This window comes from Ochotona princeps, chromosome 10 (genome assembly GCF_030435755.1).
Source record: "Ochotona princeps isolate mOchPri1 chromosome 10, mOchPri1.hap1, whole genome shotgun sequence".
In the NCBI taxonomy this organism is placed as follows: Eukaryota; Metazoa; Chordata; class Mammalia; order Lagomorpha; family Ochotonidae; genus Ochotona; species Ochotona princeps.
Genome location: NC_080841.1, coordinates 9,705,592 through 9,725,458, shown reverse-complemented (window position 1 = coordinate 9,725,458; position 19,867 = coordinate 9,705,592). Strand labels below are relative to the sequence as shown.

Below are 19,867 nucleotides of genomic sequence, written 5' to 3'. Positions count from 1 at the left end.
TTTTTTTTACATTGGGATAAAATTGATGACAATAATAATAGTTTGGGTTTTCCAAGCACTCACACGTGCTGGGTATAGTCAGCTTTGTCTTATTTAGTCTGTTCACTAGCTCTGACACAGGTACTATTACTACAATACAGATCAGCAAACAAGACTTGCCGTTGTCAAGCCGGCTCAAGGTTTGCCTGGTAAAAATCTATGTTTACTTTTTCTGTCTCCATTTTGTGATTGTATACTTTGTTATTGCTATTACTAAGTTCTTACATGTATTCAAGTGAAAAGAATGCTACTTAAAATCGTGTTATCAGGTGAGTAAATTTAATTTCATTTTTGTTTATACAGGTGAAAAACCATACAAGTGTCAAATTTGCAATCAGTCTTTTAGAATAAAGAAAACTTTAACCAAGCATCTGGTTATTCATTCTGATGCCCGACCATTCAACTGCCAGCACTGTAATGCAACATTTAAGCGCAAAGACAAACTGAAGTATCACATTGACCATGTTCATGGGATAAAGTCTCCTGATGACCCCCTTAGTACTTCTGAAGAAAAACTTGTATCCTTACCAGTGGAGTACTCATCTGATGATAAACTCTTTGAAGCAGAAACAAAACAATATATGGACCAGCCAAAAAGCTATCCATCCGAAGCCAAGACTATGTTACAGAATGTGTCTGCTGAAGTTTGTGTCCCAGTAACGTTGGTTCCAGTTCAGATGCCTGACGCACCCAGTGATCTGGTGCGACATACTACTACTCTGCCTCCATCTTCCCATGAGATCCTGCCGCCACCCCCACAATCAACTGATTATCCTCGAGCAGCTGATTTGGCCTTTTTGGAAAAGTATACCCTCACTCCTCAACCTGCAAATATAGTTCATCCAGTCCGACCTGAGCAAATGCTAGATCCTAGAGAACAGTCTTATCTTGGAACATTACTGGGTCTTGATAATACTACTGCTGTTCAAAATATTTCTACTAATGAACATCATTCATGAGTTAATCTAAACATTCCACAGACTTTGGATGGCTCTGTGCTAATGTAGCCAAGAGCTGATGTTTTATCAGTTAGTGGGCTGCTGTTTTTTTCATTTTCTTTGGTTTCCCAAGTCCTCGGAACAATTTCAAATCACGAAAACTATGTGTATTTGTTTACTGAACATATGAATATTTGGACATTTTCTGGTATAATATTTGAGGCATTTTTTGTGATTTTTTAAAAGATGATTTAGTGCTAATTTTTAATAGGTTCTCAAACTTTTTCACAGTTACTAGCTGCTGGCATTTTTTTTTTTTAATAATCGCTGGAAGGTTTTATTAGTCTCATTCCTGTTTTCTCCCTTTCGCAGATTCTAACAGCTTGAAGACCTTTAAGAAGGAAAGTAAGAACATGTGAATAATTGCAGCTGTTCTTTATCCTAAGTTAAGATTCATTATCAATCCATGCAGATGTTTAAAACAGAAATTAGGAACTTGAATTTATAAGAAAATCTTGGATATTTCTATGTTGTTTCCATTTCAATTTGTCCTTAATTTCAGGTTATCTTTATCTTTTGGACTTTTGACCAACTCACAACGAGGAAACTAAGATTAACTTATTAATATAGTTGAAATAATTATCCAGATAATTGATTTTTACCTATACTTCAATCATTATGAGTAAGAAATACAACCTTAGGTCTAGAAGTTGAATTTTGCAAGTTGAAAATGTTCTGAGAGAAATATGACAGTTTTAACTAGATGTTTTAGTAGTTCACCTTTTGTATTTTGCTATTTATTTTAGAAACATTAACAATATAGTACAGCATAAGTCTTCATCTCACTAAAGAGGGGGTGTACATTACAATTAATGACAGTTAATTGAATACACTACTTTTGATTTAATTTTCTTTGACAGAAACTGAGGAACACAATCTTGTTATCTTATGTCTAATTCTTAGAAGTGCCAAACAGTTTGTAAAATTTGTGTCTACTGTAGCTCAGTGTCACTTGAAAATGGAATCACTACTCACATCCTGATTTGCATGCAGTTCAAGTTTTTATATTTACTTTCACACTAATTATCCTTGATTTTTATTTTTGTGTCAGACAAAAGTTGAGGACTTATGAGAGGAAATAGCAATTACAATAAAACCTTACTGATTAAAACGAATTGAGGAAAAAGTCAAAATTATAACTTGCCTGTAAAGACATGCACTTTCCATATTTTTGATTCAATTTAAATTTAAACCAGGAAAATATTTCCTGGTAGAACTGCTTGAGCATTAGGTTAGACAGGGTTGATTTGTTATTAGCATGTCAGTTGTATGTGAACTACTGGGAAATAGTAGGTTTAAACATTTTCTGTTTCATTTGTGTTTACACTCCCAATTGCTTTAAGCACTTTTGTGTGTGTGTGTTTGTGTGTCAACTGTAAAAAGTCTGGCCTGGTCCTTGTGGGGAAAAACAAAATAATGAACTTTTAGTGAATAAAATTTAACCAGTTAGTACTAGTAAGTAAAGGGGGTGGGAGGGGCCTGTTTGCTGAAGCACTTAAGAAATGAAGGTACTTGACAGGAACATTTGCCATAGTAGTGATAAAACAGAAGAAAAAACAGATGTTTGAGAACAGAGGCACTTAACCAAAGTGGCTGATACAAATGAAAAAACAACCTGAGTTTTGCCTTATTTATCAAGGTTTGCTTGTAATTATATTAGGACCAGTAGACTCAATTACTGTATTTCTTTTTAAAACATTCTTACTCTTGGTGGAAATGTTATATCTGAGGTACTTATGTGGTTGAGTTTTACTATATGAGGTACTGTTGCTGTGTTAGGCTTTCAGATTGACCTAAAAATGCCTATCTTTATGATTTTTGTCATGAAGACTGGCAACTTCACTAAAAATCATACTATAATAAAAACAAATCTTACTTAAAAATATACCTGCCTTACATATACCTAATGTAGAACATTTGGACTCATAAAAAGGCAAATGGTATACATATAGATGTGTGTAAATCGTATATATATATTACGATATATATATATTTGGTGGCAGAAAAAAGAAAATGCTACATTTTCACATTGAAAAGAATACTTTGCTTTTTGAAGTATTTACGGTAGAATTCTTTCAATAATGATGTCCTAATACTTTAAATATATGATTTAATAATAGAATTGGTTTACACAGAACTGTTCTGGAATACATCTCTTATATGAAGTGAAATATTGTATAATTGTACTTAGCTATTACTGTAGATAACTGAAACTTGAATAGTGATTTACTGTTTTATAAAATGCTTTCACATATGTTATCTCATTTGAACCTCATAACCAGCTCTGAAATAGATAGGACATGCTGTATTCCTATGTTAGAGAAGAGTAATCAGGTTAAGATCAAAGAATTCGTGTTACTGCATTCATATGGTCAAGAAGTAGCAGAGCTGCTAGTAGCAAAAGGAGAAGCAAGCATTGATGAATGCTGCCTCGGTGCCTGGCACTATACGGTCTCTCTGACTTAGTCTGAACCCAGTCTCGGGGGCTGGTTGTGTGATTCTTACAAAGAAATGGTCTTAACAAACAACAGGACAACAAATTTACCTGCTGCCTCTAATTTCCAGAAATATAAGAAAATCCTTAAATTCTGACAACCTCATGCGTGGATTTGGGCAAACTGAATGTATATAACATTTTCAAGTTGGCACAAAAAATATATATATAAAATAGGCCTCTTTTAAGATGACCGTTCTGTAACTCTAAAATCTGCTTATTTTGTAAATATACATACAATTTAGAATCTGGCAACTAAGGGTAGCCTCATTCAGAATTTATTTTATGAGTATAATTTATTATTTTAAATTAATTTTAGCAGATAGCAGTTAGCACTTAATCTGTACATTGAATAATCTGTCATGTGCAGAAATTCGCTGACCTAATCGGTTTTGAACATAAATGCACCAAAGATTTTTAGTGGGTATTATATAGTTTTAAAAAAAATTTAATTCTTCATTGTGTGAATAAATATTTGTCCAAAGAAGCACATTTGAAGTCCTGGAAAATGGATTTTTAAAAAGTAGTTAGTTTGAATATTGAGATAAAATATTAAGTGTTTGTGTCAATATGTATAAAAGTAAAGACAGAAGAAAATACTCTGGGAATAGTCATACTGACAAACTGGTGACAAGTAATAATACTGTTTTCCACAGCTTAATTAATTAATTGAATGTTGTTTTTAGTGAACACTATCAAATGCTAAATAATAAGCTTATTTTTTACACTACACTATCTAAATAATTTTGGCCTTAAATTTTTTTAAGTCAAGTTGAGATTATTTTTCTAAGAGACCCCACCTGCTTTTTTTTGCAGCCTAAAATACTATCTGAGGTTGGGTTTGTCCCTCATTGCCAGCAAGATTTAACCAACACCTGTAAAGGCAGCGGTCTTTGCATACTTTTAATTTAAATACTTGTTGCTGGAAGAAGAGGAATAGCAAAAGATTTTAAATTGGTGCTTTATTAAGAGACTGCCTTTAAAGGGAAAGTAGATCGTGAAATACGTACACTAATACATTTTTTAAAATCAACTTTAAAGTGTCAGAACATCTTTCTAGAGTGAATATAAACAATTAGTTAAGGGCTAATAAAGTACTTAACTGTATAATTGCAAACACACAGTTGAACTGTTATGTTTATAAGTGCAAGTTTCTTCCCACCATATCATTATAAAACATCATTGATGTAAAGTCAGATCTGGAACATTAGATCTTTGACAGTGTCCTTTTATACCCATTATTTTCTGTGTTGAATACTTTGTGCCTTTTCTCTGTGTTGTGGTTACTTAAAATTGATCCTGCTGGCTAGATTGTATTGGTTAATAAATGGTGTGTTGTTTTTGGTTTGCTTTTTTTTTTTATTATCATTATTATTTTTATGAATCTTTCATTTGGTTGCCTGCTGGCTGGGCAACATTTTTTTCCCCTTAGATTGCTTTAAGCTTATATAGGAAACTTGGCACTAAGTACAAGGTGGACGTTTGTGTGTTTATGATTTTTGTATCTTTTTTTTTTTTTTAATTCTCTACTGTGGCCTTTATCATTACTTTGAAGTCACTCCTGGGCCTGTCTCCAGATGCTTATTAGAGGAATCTGACAAAATTGATAGCTCATTTTCTCTCTCTCTCTCTTTCTCTCTCTTTCCTAAATAACTAGTTATCATACAACTCTGCACTGATAAAACTTCTTATTTCTGTTTGCCTAAAACTGAACAAAAGTTTATAGTTTGAAATGAGTTTTTCTTTGGAGTGGCAACATCCCAAGTAACATATAGCTTGAGTTGATGAACTCAGGAAGACATGAGACTTAAACATCCTACTTTGAACATTTTAAAATTTGGTGCCAAATTTGAGATGACTGAAATGAGAGGAACTTTAATGAGGAACAAGTAGCATTTCTAATCTTGATAAATGTTACTTGCTGTTAGAGAAAGTAATAGATAACATGAGAATAATTTTCTAAGCCATTGTTTAAAACAAAACAATTTTTCCTTCCATCTTACCTTTCTCCTTCCTTTACATACTTCTAGTCTAGTGGTTTGGGGGTGGGTGGGTCCTGCCTAACAACATTTTTACTTCAGATGTATTTTCCCCAATTATATCAGCATGTTTTCTGCCTTTTCTCTTTGGAAATAGCATTAATACGATAGAGGTAGTAGGATTAGGTTACGTGGAAGATGGGAAAAAGCAAGTTTTTGTAGAGAGAGTGTGCCTGTTTTGCTTATTTATGTTTCAGCTTGCTGAGTGTGTTGGTCTTCAGTCTTTGACCCTTGAAAAATCCCAAAAGTAATATTTAGTCTGCAGTCATTTAAAGAAGAATTAAAGATCTTATTCACAGCATAGAGGTTATACAACAATGAAAGTAAACCCCTTTGTTCAACTTCTCAGACAAAAATAATTCAATCATTACATCTAAAATATTTCTTGATGAAGAGCATGTATACACCTCATTGTTTGTTGTGCCTCTGCTAGGTATTCCTGCTTTCATTAGAGTTAGACAGTATACTATAGTGTCATTATGAAATATTTATTCCTTACAACAATCAAGTTCTTATCCATCCTTCTTGCTAAAACTGTGTGACAGTTGATGAATGTGGCTGCCAAAAGATGACACAACACTGGGATTTTAGCTGCTCCGTATCATGGGAGATACTTTGATGAAGGGGATTTATGTTGTACATTAAAGTAGAAGTGTTTTTAAACTTGCTTTTCGTCTCAATAATTTTTGTCTTTTAATTAAGGATACTTTTAAATTCAATGACAAGGAGAAGTCTAAAATGTCAAAATTCATTGTTAACTGAGTGTAAAATACCTTGTGAGTTTTATAAATACCTTGGCTGTCTCATGTTTTTAAGTACAAATGTCTATAGAAAAATTGAGTTCTTTGTGACAAATAGGAAGTGTCTTGTATATTGAACTAGTCCTTTGTATTATTTTGATATTTAAAATAAATATAAAGTTCTTTGTTCCCGATAAGCACATCTAGGTTTTATTGAATTATATTTCTTAGCATGGAAACACTGTACTTTGTATGCCTCCAGAAAATGGATCATGAACATGTGAAAAAGAGAATCATTGGGCACATGTAAACGTTTTTTTATTTTTTATAAGCTACACATAACTTTGTGACATTTTTATACTTAATGTAAAATGTTAAACTACTTAATGATTTTTAGTTGCTAATATAAACTCATATGTTAGTGATAACTATTTGGTTTGAAATAGTCATGCTATTTTTTTTTAAAGAAGTCTGAAATACAGCAAAATCCCACTAATGAAGTGAGATGAACGATTAGGCTAGCCACTCTTCTGTCTAACTTACACAGTCCCACTGCTCCAGCCTTGGTTGCTGTCATCACCATCTCATGCCACATCAGCGTTTAGTAGGTTTTCTCTGTCAAGGAAGTTTCTCCATGTTGGAAGAGCAGCACAGTCCACAGGTAGCAAAATGGGTCTTCTGATATGGCAAGTGTTTTATGGTCCTTTAGATCTGAGGTCATCAAAATTCTTTGTAAAGAAAAAAAATAACATTAGGCCACATGATTTCTGTCATGACTATTCTGCCATTATAGTGGAAAAGCCATCCCAGATGACATGCAATGAGTGGGCATGACTGTGCTTCAATAAGACTTTGCAAAAATCAGTGAGATGGAGTTGGGTTGCAGGTCATAGTTGCTTGCTTCTGGATTACATAGTAGTTGATATGATAGTCAGTTTGGAACAAATAGCCATCACACTAGGCCTGGACATTCAGTCTCTACCACGCCAATAGCAAAACTAGAATCCGCTTTTCAAAAGGCATGGCCTTTTTCCTAAACCTGGAATCCTGTGCTGTGATTCCTCTCTGTAACTTGCCAGAGCTTCTACCCCATATCTCTATCATGCTTCTACCCCATATCTCTGTCATGCACAGTGGAGTCTTTCCAGCCACATGGCATAAGAAGCAAGGTGGCACACACTGCAACCTGGATCTGCCTCAGGTTTACCTGCTCCAGGTCTGACTTGAAAATGTGGATCTTAGTTTACCAGGTGAACAGATTGGTGACACATGCCTTAAAGCATTCACTGCATCAAAACAAGGCACAGCAAGTTGTGCTTTTAGAACAGATGTCATGGCATATCAGACCATTAGAACCCTAAACATTTTGTGATGTGGCAGAAATCTGAACTTTGTTATAATGCTATGATCTGGTCCCTAAAATTATGCGGGAAGTTTAGACACCAAAATGTTAGATTAGCAGGAGTAAGAAAATGAAATCTTAATTCAGTTACAGTGAAGCCTCTGGGAAATGCTAAGATGAAAAGATGGAATCACTGTTCCAACATCAAATCTTCATAATCTCTGAACTGGAGAGGTGGGGGATGGGATACTGCACTTGGCCTTTCCACCCTAATATCCCTCAGTCTTTTGCTCTGGGAACCGGTCTGAGAATATGCTCAGTGAGTATTCTTGTTTTGCATCTGGAATTGGATGGATCCAGAAGACACTGAGAAACTGATTCGGTCATCCTAGATGCCATCTGTTACTTTGTCTCTGAAATAGTCCCTCATGACTGGTGGTTTGCAGTGGTATTTTGGATTGCTTCCGTGCAGCAGAAAGGCAGAAACTGTTCTCTAATAACCTGCAGAAGTATTGTTATTTCCCTCCCTCAATCTAGTCACATTAGTCAATGGCTGTGCTTCCCTCTGTGGGAAGCTTAGTGAAGACTTGGGGTATGTACTTACATTCATGTAGCAGGGTCCTTTCTCACAACACAAGGCTTTAGGATACACTGGGAACCAGGTAAAAGACTTCAGTTAGGTTTCTCTACAGATGTAGTTATCCTTGTGCCTTTATGTCAAGCAACATGATAGTAAATTGCTCACCTTATTTCTGTGGTCCTTGATCAATTAATTATTGCCACAGCTCCCTGCCTTGAATTACTGTTCAGTCTTGGGCTTGTTCCTTGGGGATTCCATCATTTAAGTGGGGATCAGAGAAACTATTTTCATTGTAACATTTTCTGTCATCATTGTGGCCTATAAAAAGTCGCCATGAGTCCTTTTAGGGATGACTGAGTCATCATAGTTCCTGCATTTCTTTACCCTATGGGCAAAGACTTGGGGTGGTATAGTTAGATATTTATGCATGTTAATGGGTGAGTAGTTGAATAGAAGGCAGATAGGGATGTTCTCCGATGTTCCCACCTTCTGGAGCCGTTAGATATCTAACTCCACAGGGTGCCAAGTAGATCCTGGCATTTTCATTTAACAGATGCTAAAACACTATTGAGTGCAACTTTGAATTAGTGGATACAGGAGACTTTCAAAGCCATATCCCCACTCCATACTTGAGCCAAGGTATTAGATAGGTAGAAAACTAAAGGTTCCTTATGACTAGTCCCCTTGGTCTTTCATCAGTACAATCTGTAGAATTCCATGTAAAGACACAAAACTCAGGGCCACTGCTGTATCCAACAGGGTTACAAAGGCAACACAAAATAAGCAAAATTTAAATACCTATTTGCAAAGATGTAGTCATAATGTTAGAACACCATAAAAAAATTATGGGCCTGACGTGGTGGCTTAGTGGCTAAAATCCTCGCCTTGAGCATGCCAGAATCCTATGTGGGTGCTGGTTTTAATCCTGGCATCCCTGCTTCCCATCCAGCTTCCTGCTTGTGGCCTGGGAAAGTAGTCGAGGACGGCCCAATGCATTGGGATCCTGCACCTGCATGGGAGACCTAGAGGAGGTTGCTGGCTCCTGGCTTCAAACCAGCACAGCCATTGCGGTCACTTGGGGAGTGAATCAAGGGAGAGAAGATATTCCTGTTTCTCCTTTCTGTATATCTGGCTTTGCAATAATAGTAAAAAAAAATATATGTATATAACATTGAGACTAGTCACAACAGAGTATTTTCACCCCACATTAAAGGGAAGAATCTTTGTGGAGAGGGTACCTTTACACGGTTTTGAATGTGGAGACAATCAACCAGCAACCCAAGATAGGGGTGAGAGAGTCAGCAAAATCTTACTTCCCTCTTGTGAAATTTAACAGAAGACATAAAGGAAGAAAACCTGTTTGCAGCTGGTCCACAACAAAGAGATGGCTGAGAAAGGGTGGAATGTGGAGATGGAGGAATAAAACATCTCCAATACTGGTCATTCTGCTTTTTTTAATGTATGTTAGTAGCAGCATTGCTTTATTTTATTAAGAATGAGCCAACAGAAAAAAGTTGTGTTGAATACTGTTACCTAGAGAAGGTTTATTTGCAATGATAATTTGATGAGCAATATCTGCTTTAAAATATGAAATGTATGTGAAAATAAAAATTCATATTGAATTTTGCTGAAACCAAAAGTAGGTAGTAGTGCCCTCATAGTACTGACGGGTTAAAAAATTTTTTCTTTGTGTAAGTATTGTTAAAGTAATAAAGTGTAACTCCAGGCTGTAGTTCCACATGTCATCTTCATTTGTTTTTCCACGGAGACCTTTTGCTCTTAAGTTGTGTTGTCATACATTCTGTCTGTGTCTGTCTATTTATCTGAAGATTCCTGTTACCTTCAGAAGCCGATTCAGAAAAAGCACCTGGCCACATGTCCTGACTTTGTGTCTTCCAAATTAACAGTGGGCCCTGAATTCCTTGTCTGTAAAATTTTTAAAATGTATTTAAAAAATAAATTTAATTGATCGGGATGGTACTCTGCCAGCTCTACCTTCAGACCAGAGATGCTCTCCCCAAGAAACTGTTGAATCTATCTGGACAATAAGATGCTGGACTCTTTGCTTGGTATATGTATGCAAAGAAAGAATTTTGACTGAATTTGAACTGTAATACTGCAACAAGGTGGAGGGATCCACCATGGGGGGAGGGCACGGGGAGGGGTTGGAGGAATCCCAGAGCCTATGAAACTGTGCCACACAATGCAATGTAATTAATAAAATAATTAAATAAATAAAACAAAAAAAAACTTCTAATGAAAGCTCATGCATGTATGAAAAAGGCTTTAAATTAGTCCTGGTGTAGTCATAGGCAAGCTACAATCATTATTCTCAGATCCTGCAATTACATTAGAAACCAGAAGTGACTTATCACTTCTAGGAAATGTTTTCATTTATGACTTACTGGGAATCAAAGGGTTTCATTTAGCTAACTAGGCTCGTTCCCGGCATCCTGAGGTAAGAAACGACACACACTTGTACCGAGACGCTGTCATGGGGCGTTACTAAAATAAATGCCTCGCACGAATCACAGATTTAGCTTTCGATGCGTTTCTAACACTGGGCTCGGGAAGCTGTGGAAATAAATGTGACTCACTCTGGGCGGATTGGACTCCATGCCAAGAGCCCAAACGATCACTGCTTCCACTTTGGAAACGCTGGTGATTTTCCTCCTTTTCAACACGGCAGGTCTACAAAACCTGAGGACAAACTTCGGTTCTAGAACGAGGATTTCAGGACCCCTCAGGACCTCAGCCGCAGCGCCGGCCGAGATCACCGACAGCGCCCGCAGCGCGCCGGTATCATTTAAATGAGGCGCGGTCGCCTGATTGGCCAGGGCCCTGTGTCGTGATTGGTTCCGAGGCGCCGGGGGCGGTGCCCGGAGGCACCCATTGGCGGAGGCGGTAAGTTTAAACAAGGCGAGAGGCCATACTTGCTTTGCGGCTCTGTTGCGCTGCTCAGCGTCTCCGGGTTGCACTGTCCGCTGTTGGGAAAGGAAAGGAGAAGGATTCACGCTCTCGGCCTGCACAGCCGCCGCTGAGGGGAGGCCGCCGGCGGGGCTCGGGCTGCTATGGCGGCCCGGCGTGTGGGGCGAGGCTGCTGGGAGGTGAGCCCCGGCGAGCGCAGGCCGCTGACCGGGCAGGACGAGGAGGCGGCTTCCCCGCCGCTGCTGTCCCTCAGCCACTTCTGCAGGTCGCCCTTCCTGTGCTTCGGTGACGTGCGTGTGGGGTCGTCGTGCACGCGGCCTCTGGCGCTGGACAACCCCAACGCGGAGGAGGCCGAGGTGAAGGTGTCGCACCTGCCGGCCGCCGAGCTGGGCTTCAGCGTGTCGCCGAGCCACTTCGTGCTGCAGGTGAGGCGGCGTGGGGTGTGGGAAGGAACACGGGAAGGCCTGGGCGGGTTCTGGGGGACCCCGCACGGGAAGGCCTGGGCGGGTTCTGGGGGTCCCTCTCTGAAGCTGGGGGTGGGTACCGACTGGGGCGGCTACAAGCCCTCTAGACTTCAGCCCGCTGCAAAATACTCCTGCGGTCCTAGGTTTTTTCCCTAGAAATTTTTAAACACATTATTTTTTCGGTTTAGTGATTGATTAGAACTACTTTTGGATGACTTCTAGTGAGCTTCCTGTCAGTCTAATGTGCATTTCAGTCTCACGGGGTTGCTATGCCTTTTGTTGAAATAGTGATGCTTTGCAACAGACTCTCTTCAGTATACATACATGGTGTGTATGTGTGCTTTCAGCATTGTCTTAGCTGCTAGTATAATTTCAATGTTTTCCTTTAGTGTTCCCAGTATTCTTTCAGGAAACTCCCCCTTGGCTTTGACAGCCTTGTTGTGGCCGAAGGAGTGTGCTCCTGAAGCAGTTCGGGAGGGATTTGTTTGGCAGCAGGGGTTACTGTCAGCTGCCACTCCCGTCTGCCCGACTCACTGCTGCCACCCTTTCCTTCCTAAATCCACATCATACTTTTACTTACTCCTGTTTGTTATTATATGCGACTGAAGTTTTCTTGGGGTTTTGAATGAATTCTGTTTTACGGACTGTACTGGTGTGTTTGAGAGCAGCTGCGTGTTGGTGTTACGGTGTCTTGCCTTTTTGCTCCAGAGGAGCGGTGGAGTGTGTGAGGGCAGGGTGTTGCACTTGGTCCACCTGCCAGGCCGCGGGTTTCCATGTTAAGGCTTCCTGGGTTCTAAGGACTTCAGCAAATCTTCATTCTGGATGTGTGTAATCATAGCGACTGCCTCAGAGGGATATAAGCACTAAATGAGTTTTAAAACATTCTGGTTTGCATAGAACCTAACAATTGATAAATTATCATACATATAGTGTATGACGATGTGGATTTTTAAAAATAGTTGATCTGTTTTGTATTTCTTTTGGAATAAAAACTTCATAATGCAGGATTGTTCTATAATGAGATAGAACTACTATGCATCCCAATGAAATAGAACAATCGTAATGATTTTGAGACTGTTCCATGGTTTTCATACAATTGCTACAATTGAAACAATTGAAATTCTATTACTTTATCCCATGATGAACATTACAATTACTAATGACTTTTTTGTTGTGATGGAATGAGCACAAAAGGTTGGAAAAAGATATTTGACTTACTAGATTTTGTTAGGGTGTAGAGTATTATTGACTAATAATTTTTAATCCTTTTTCTAAGTATGTAGCATGTTTTCATTGTTATGCAATTAGCATAGTCAGAATCATTGAAACTCTATTCTTTCACATATAGCCTAAAGAAAAAATTGTGATTTCTGTTAACTGGACACCATTGAAAGAAGGCCGAGTCAGAGAGATTGTGACGTTTCTTGTAAACGATATTGTGAAACACCAAGCAATATTACTAGGAAATGCAGAAGAGAAGAAAAAGAAGAAGGTAATGTTTTAATCATTGTGTGATTTACTCTAAGGAAATGTTTAATGTGTAAAATTATGTTGATGACAGACTTGAAGTTATAAACAGTTTTGATTTTTACAAATAATACTCAAAAGCTGTCAACTTAATGGGTATATTTTGTTTATTTTTGCAGAGGAGTGTCTGGAATACTATTAGTAAGAAGAAAATTTCAGCCTCTTCTCGTAGTTACCGAAGAATTTCAAATACTCAAAATGTTAATAGAACATTCAGTGTTTCCCAAAACATTGATAGGGTTAGGAGCCCATTGCAGGCTTGTGAGAACTGGACTGTCAGTGACACCTGTTCCAGAACTGAAAACAATTCATTAACCCTTGAAGAAAATGAAATCCCCCTGTCCCCCATCAGCCCTGCTTTTAAGGAATGCCATGATGTAACTTGCGTGCCACTCTCTGTGCGTCGATCTACCGCCTACTCATCTCTTCCTGCGTCTGAAAACATTCAACTTTTGAATGTAGAAGATGCTAACATTTCAGACTTTAGTTTTAGTGAGAAAGTGATAACTGAAACCTGTTTTAATGCCATAAATATTAATAGCCAGAGTGAGAACTGTGAACTACTTCTTACCCCAAACCATTCTTCAGCTTTGAACATCACACAAAACCATGGACATTTTCTAAGTCCAGATTCCTTTGTAAATAATAATCTTGCAGCTAATAATGGAAAACTAGAAGTAGAAACACATCTTTCGTCAGATGGCTTTATGAGAGGTGATTCAAAACCTGTGCATTGGGAGTCAAAAACTGTGCATGAAATTTATCAAACAATTTTAAGCCCAGATTCCTTCATAAATGGTAATTATGGAATAAATCAGGAAGTAGAATCTGAGTCAGTTCATCCCATCTTATCCCCAAATCAATTCCTAAAAGATAATATAGCATGTGTATGTGTATCGCAGCAAACCTGTAAAGTGTCCTTGTCCAGTGAAAAGCCTCTCGTCCCAGAGTCTCCTGGAAAGTGCGGGAAAAGTGAAGCTTTGCCATGTACTCCCGCATGTCAGGGACTAAAATCTCCCAAAGCTGTTTCGGAAGAATTCAAAGTTATGGAAATGAAGTCAAAACACTACACTGTCAGAAAACAAAGTCATCCCACATTTCCTACAGTTCCAGATGTTTCCAGTTTCAGCCATAATAAAGAACCTAAAAGACGCCCAATACTTTCTGCCACCGTTACAAAAACGAGGCCCACCCGTGGCAGAGAAAACCAAACAGTGCTGATCAAACCAAAGGTGAAAAGAAGCCTCAACAGTGCAGTTAATGGAAAAGTAATTGATAATCAAAAAGACAAAGCAGTTTTGCATTCTTTTCTTCCAATTATAGATCCAATAATAAGTAAATCAAAGGGGGATAAAAGTGAAATAATTCCCTCTTCAACACCATCTTCAATTAGTCGTAAAAGAAAGAGTGAGGAAATCGTGGAAGGTGGAAGTGTGACTGTTGCTGTTATAGAACATACAGAAGTGCGAGAAAGCAAAAGAATCCATTTTTCTCCCTTGGAATCCAAAACATCAACTGTAAAGAAAACGAAAAGCACAGTAACACCTATTTCTAAATATATCAGTAACAGAGAGAAGTTAAGCCTGAAAAAGAAAACTGGTGAGTCTTGTTTTGTTCCTGTAAAAGATGTATTTTTTTTGTATCTTTTGGCTTAATTAATCATTAGTTTCACGTTATAAGTGCTGTTAAAAGGTGTTATTGCAAACAATTGTACCAACTTACTTAGTGGAAGATGGGACAAGTGTGGTGGGGGCTTAACTCTGATATTGTAACGATAAAAGCAAATTGTGCATGTTCATAGATTATCATGAAATGCTTCATAGCTGTATACATTGGATGAGATTTAGGGTGCTTTCCTCCTCAAAAATTTATCATTTCTTCATGGTGAACACATCCAAAATACTTTGCTTTGACTTTTTGTTTAAAAAAAGTGAAATATGAGAGTACTTCCAAAAGTTCATGGAATACTGTAACTAAGTGATAAGTTTATTTTGGTACAAAACATGTTGCAGTCCTTGTGTGGTTTTCCATACTATAAATTTTCCATGACCTTTCCATATGTTATAATTTTTTTTAAAGATTTATTTTATTTTTATTGGAAAAGCAGATATGCAGAGAGGAGAGACAGAGAGAAAGATCTTCCATCCAATGATGATTCACTCCCCAGATGACCGCAACGGCTGGTGCTATGCCGATCTGAAGCCAGGAGCCAGGAACTTCTTCCAGATCTCTCACGCGGGTGCAGGGTCCCAAGGCTTTGGGCCATCCTTGACTGTCCTCCCAGGCCACAAGCAGGGAGCTGGATGGGAAGTGGGGCTGCCAGGATTAGAACCGGAGCCCAAATGGGATCTCAGAACGTTCAAGGCAAGGACTTTAGCCACTAAGCCACGCCACCCGTTCCTCCATATGTTATTTTTAGCTGTTGTCACACTTTTGTGACACAGGAGCTTAAGTCAGAGTCTGTTAAATGTTTTCTAACACCCATCTCCTAATTTCCCCATATTTTGGTAATACAGTCTACCTCTCTGATACTAGTTTTTTTAGATTCCTTGTATTAGAGATTATATAGTACTTATCATTCTGTGCCTTGCTTATTTCACATAATAATATTTTTTAGTTTTTCCCATGTTGTTGCAGATAACAGGATTCCATCCTTTTTATGGCTGAACAGTATTCCATTATGTATTTGTGGCACATTTTGCAAATCTAGCTGTCAGTGTGGGGCACTTGGATTATTTCCTTTTTTTTTTTTTTTGTTAGAATTGTGAATAGTGCTAGAATTAACATGGGAGAAGAGATGTCTCTTTAATAGCCTGGAATCTTTTCCTGTAAAACCAGCAATGAGGTTATTAGATGGCATGACCAGTCTGTTTTTGAAGAACCTCCATGCTGTCCTCCGCATTGCTTGTACTAATTTACATTCCTTCTGACTGTGCAGAGGTTTTGTTTTCTCCATCACCTTGCCAGTGTTGATTATCTTTTGTCTTTTTGATAATAGCCAGCCTTGTGTATTTATTGGAATTACAGGTTTTTGGCATCTTGTAAGTCATGGGAAGTTTTTGACATCTGAACAGACACAGTAAAGTCGCTTGTCAAACTCGGTGCACCCAGAGTAAAAGCCTTAGTGACTGACATAAAAGTGTTCAAATAGTAGCTCTCCTATTATTTTTAGCATTCTCGAACTTTCAGCCTGTTCTTGTATGTCATTTCTCACATGTGTTTTGCTCCATCTTTATCATAGTTCTGTAAGCAAGACATATTCCTTATGTCTAATTTCAGTTTCATGAGCTAACATGTGAAAATACTGAATATACTTCAAAAAGTTTGTGACAAACTGCAGTTAAGTTTGTTTTAGTTCATGAAGAGAGAGCTCCTGCCTGCTGATTACTACGAAATGCCCAGCATGGTTAGGAGGGCAAAGCCTGCAGCCGAGAACTCGATTCAAGTCTCCTGTGGAGAACAGTTGTTTGAGCCATCACCAAAGTCTTGTAGATTTTGTGTGGCAGGGAGCTGGAATTAGGAGTTGGGAGTCAGATCCTGGCGTTCTGTGTGCAATGTGGGCATCCTAAGCCATATCTTAATCACCAGGCCAAGCATTCACCTGGATGCAAAGCATTTGTGAAGTCCAAGCATAGATTTTTTTTTTCATAATATACACCTTCTGTGAACTTTCTGAACATGTCTAGTGTGAGAGTTGCGACTGAGGAAGACTTTCCAACTCTTACCTTCTTCCATACTAGCCTGAAAACTTCTTAAGGACTAAGATCATATCAGTTCTGCTTATTCTTAGCACTTAGCACAAAATCCTAGTTTATGGTCTGTGAACCTCCAACTGTTAGTTTTATAATGCCTGGATCACAGAAGTGATTAAGTGTTTGCTGGGTGAATGTGATTGTGAAAAAACCATTTGTCCAGTTTTAATACTACTGGTTATGTTTCTGATTTATTTCAGATTCAGTATTCAGAACTCCTAAAGCAAAAAGAAGAACAAAACCTGTTGTTGCTGTGGCACAATCTAATTTGACTTTCCTAAGGCCACTAAAAACAGGCAAGTGTTTGTTAATTTAAGCTCTTCAAAAAAGTGACATTCAATGAATTATTAGTTGCAATACAAATGGAAATGAATTAATATTTTTGTTGGATAAAGGCTTGAACAACTGTGTATTTGAATTATATTTGAGATGTTCTAATAGACTTGGATGAAATGGATTCAGGATCTCTTAGGATTTTTAAATAGCCAATAAGTGTTGCTTTATTTTTTCCCCTTTGCTTTGCCTTAATTATGCTTTATAATGAAAATGCTTACAATTCTTTCCAGCAAGAGGTGGAAAGACAAAGATTATTTACTATTTTATAGATGGCTTTGCTAATAAAATTTGCCTTTTGCTGTGTGTGGTATAATAGCTTAAAGGGAATTCCTCATGCAACAACCTAATTGTTTTCTCAGATATCCCTAGACACCCATTGCCATTTGCTGCAAAAAACATGTTTTATGATGAGCGTTGGAAAGAAAAGCAGGAGCAGGGCTTCACTTGGTGGCTAAATTTCATACTGACTCCTGACGACTTCACTGTAAGAACAAATGTGTCTGAAGGTAAGAATTAAAAAAAGATTTAAATTTAGTTACTGCTTACTTCCTGTTCTCTCACCTCAAGCAACACAGAAAGTTCCATGTAGCTCGACTGTGTTGTTCATACTCTCTTATCAAGTACTTTGAAGAGAGTTATGGGATTAAACTGAATCTGAAAACAAATTCATGTTGGGGATTGTTAGAACATGTCTGTGTTTATCCGGAAAAAGGGAAGACTTGAGAGTGGGATAAAATGAAGACATGGAACCCTTCAGATATTTGTAGGATTTTCTTCTGAAAATGATGGAAATTAACTTATGTACAGCCTTTAGATGGAAGTTCCAGGGGTCATTGTCAGCAGAAGGGAACACCCTTGAAAACACTTCAGTTGTCAACCATTCCACATAGTGTGTTTTAAAGTAATGAATGCCCCACTTGTAGTATTTAAATGGAAAACAGTTTGTGTATCTGAGAAGAATCTATAGGATTTCTACATAGATAAAATGTCTTTGAATTAGATAATCTCTAAGATCACTTATTTTTCCCTCTAGGAAAAAACTCAAATGTTGAATTTTCAAGAGAAAATAAATATGCTTTACAAAAATTATGTGACATTTTAAATTTTAATTGGTATTTAAAAATCACATTCCTAAGAAGCTTGACTTTTTAGGAATTTATAAAGAGGATGGAAATAGAGAAGCCAATTCAGAGGCTAATTAGATTGGGTTAGCAACCATGGTGTTTGAACTTGGAATGGCGGATACGACAGGAAGAGGTTAGATTGCAGTTAATATTTTATAGATAGAACTGACAATTACTGGAATTTAAGCAATATTATAATTTTTTCTTTAAGATTCATTTATTTTTCTTGGGAATTCAAGTGTACAGAGAGAATAGATACAGAGAGAAAGATCTTCCATCTGCTGATTCACTCCCCAAGTGGCTGCAACAGCCAGGACTAAGCCAGTCTGAACCAGGAGTCAGGAGCTTCCTCTGGATCTCCCAAGTGGGTACAGGGTCCCAAGGCTTTGGGCCATCCTCCATTGATTTCCCAGACCACAAGAAGGGCGCTGGATGGGAAGCAGGGTGTCTGGACATGACCTGCACCCATAGGGGAATTTAGTGGATGTAAGGCGAGGATTTTAGTCACTAGGCTATCCCACTGGGCTCTGTAGAGATAGTTTTTAACCAGAAACATTTTTCTTTTTTTTTCCCCCTAGTGAATGCTGCTACTCTTCTTTTAGGAGTGGAGAATCAACATAAAATAAGTGTGCCGAGAGCACCTACAAAAGATGAGGTGTCTCTGAGAGCTTACACTGCCCGATGCAGGTTGAACAGGCTGCGACGTGCAGCATGCCGTTTATTTACTTCTGACAAAATGGTTAAAGGAATTAAAAAGCTTGAAACTGAAATTGAAGCTAGGCGATTACTTGTTCGGAAAGACAGACACCTCTGGAAAGATGTGGGTAAGAAGACTGCAGAAATCTCTAGAACTTTTTTAACAACTCCCCCAGCTTTACTTAGGAATAATTGACAAAATTGTGTGTGCTTAAGTTGTACAACATGGTATTCATATGCGTGGACATTATGAAAATGACAGTGACAGCTACAGCTTGGTTTTATACTTGACATTGCCTAGTTACCTGTTTGGTGTGTATGTGTGGTAAGACGATTTAAGATACACTCTTAAATATGATATAGTATTAGTTTTAATCAGTCTCTTCAGAATTTATTCAAGACATAACTTAAAACTTGTACTCTTTCACCAGTATCTCCTGCATTTACCAACACCTGAGCTCCATGACAACCACTTCTGAGCTGCATTTTTTTTACATTTGCCATAGCAGATCATATAGTATTTGTCTTTCTGTGTGGGCTTATTTCACTCACATAATGTCTTCTAAATTCATTCAAGCTATCACAAATGGCACTCTTCTTCTTTTTAAAGGATGTGTATTGGTATAAGCGCATATGTAATTATTTTATTCATTTATCCTTTGCTGGACACTTAGACTGATATGAATAATGGTCCAGTGAACATGAAAGTTTCTACCGCTCTGTGCATGTACCTCTTCTGGATACAGATTTTATTTCCTTTGGGTGTATACTCAAAAATGTGTTTCTTTTGTTACTTGAAAATCAGAGT

General features: G+C 37.8%; 2 protein-coding genes and 1 long non-coding RNA gene across 3 annotated transcripts in view; 2 read left to right on the top strand and 1 right to left on the bottom strand.

Moving 5' to 3' along the window:
- The window catches only part of ZBTB41 (zinc finger and BTB domain containing 41), a 39,945-nt gene extending 33,438 nt beyond the window's left edge, over window positions 1-6,507 (top strand). The window contains exon 11 of the mRNA XM_004578798.4: window positions 343-6,507. Within this exon, the coding sequence (XP_004578855.2) occupies window positions 343-998 (656 nt within the window). The 3' untranslated portion in view covers window positions 999-6,507. The remainder of the gene's footprint in view (window positions 1-342) is intronic.
- Window positions 6,508-9,901: 3,394 nt separating this feature from the next.
- LOC131481220 (uncharacterized) lies at window positions 9,902-10,859 on the bottom strand. The gene is made up of 2 exons (XR_009246133.1): window positions 10,830-10,859; window positions 9,902-10,158 (listed from the first exon to the last, which is right to left on the bottom strand). It is a non-coding gene; the product is annotated as an uncharacterized LOC131481220 (long non-coding RNA).
- Window positions 10,860-10,863: 4 nt separating this feature from the next.
- ASPM (assembly factor for spindle microtubules) overlaps window positions 10,864-19,867 on the top strand; it is a 44,424-nt gene continuing 35,420 nt past the window's right edge. Inside the window, 6 exon segments of the mRNA XM_058668966.1 lie at window positions 10,864-11,585; window positions 12,973-13,116; window positions 13,271-14,750; window positions 17,104-17,199; window positions 17,599-17,745; window positions 18,942-19,187. Of these exon segments, the coding sequence (XP_058524949.1) occupies window positions 11,304-11,585; window positions 12,973-13,116; window positions 13,271-14,750; window positions 17,104-17,199; window positions 17,599-17,745; window positions 18,942-19,187 (2,395 nt within the window). The 5' untranslated portion in view covers window positions 10,864-11,303.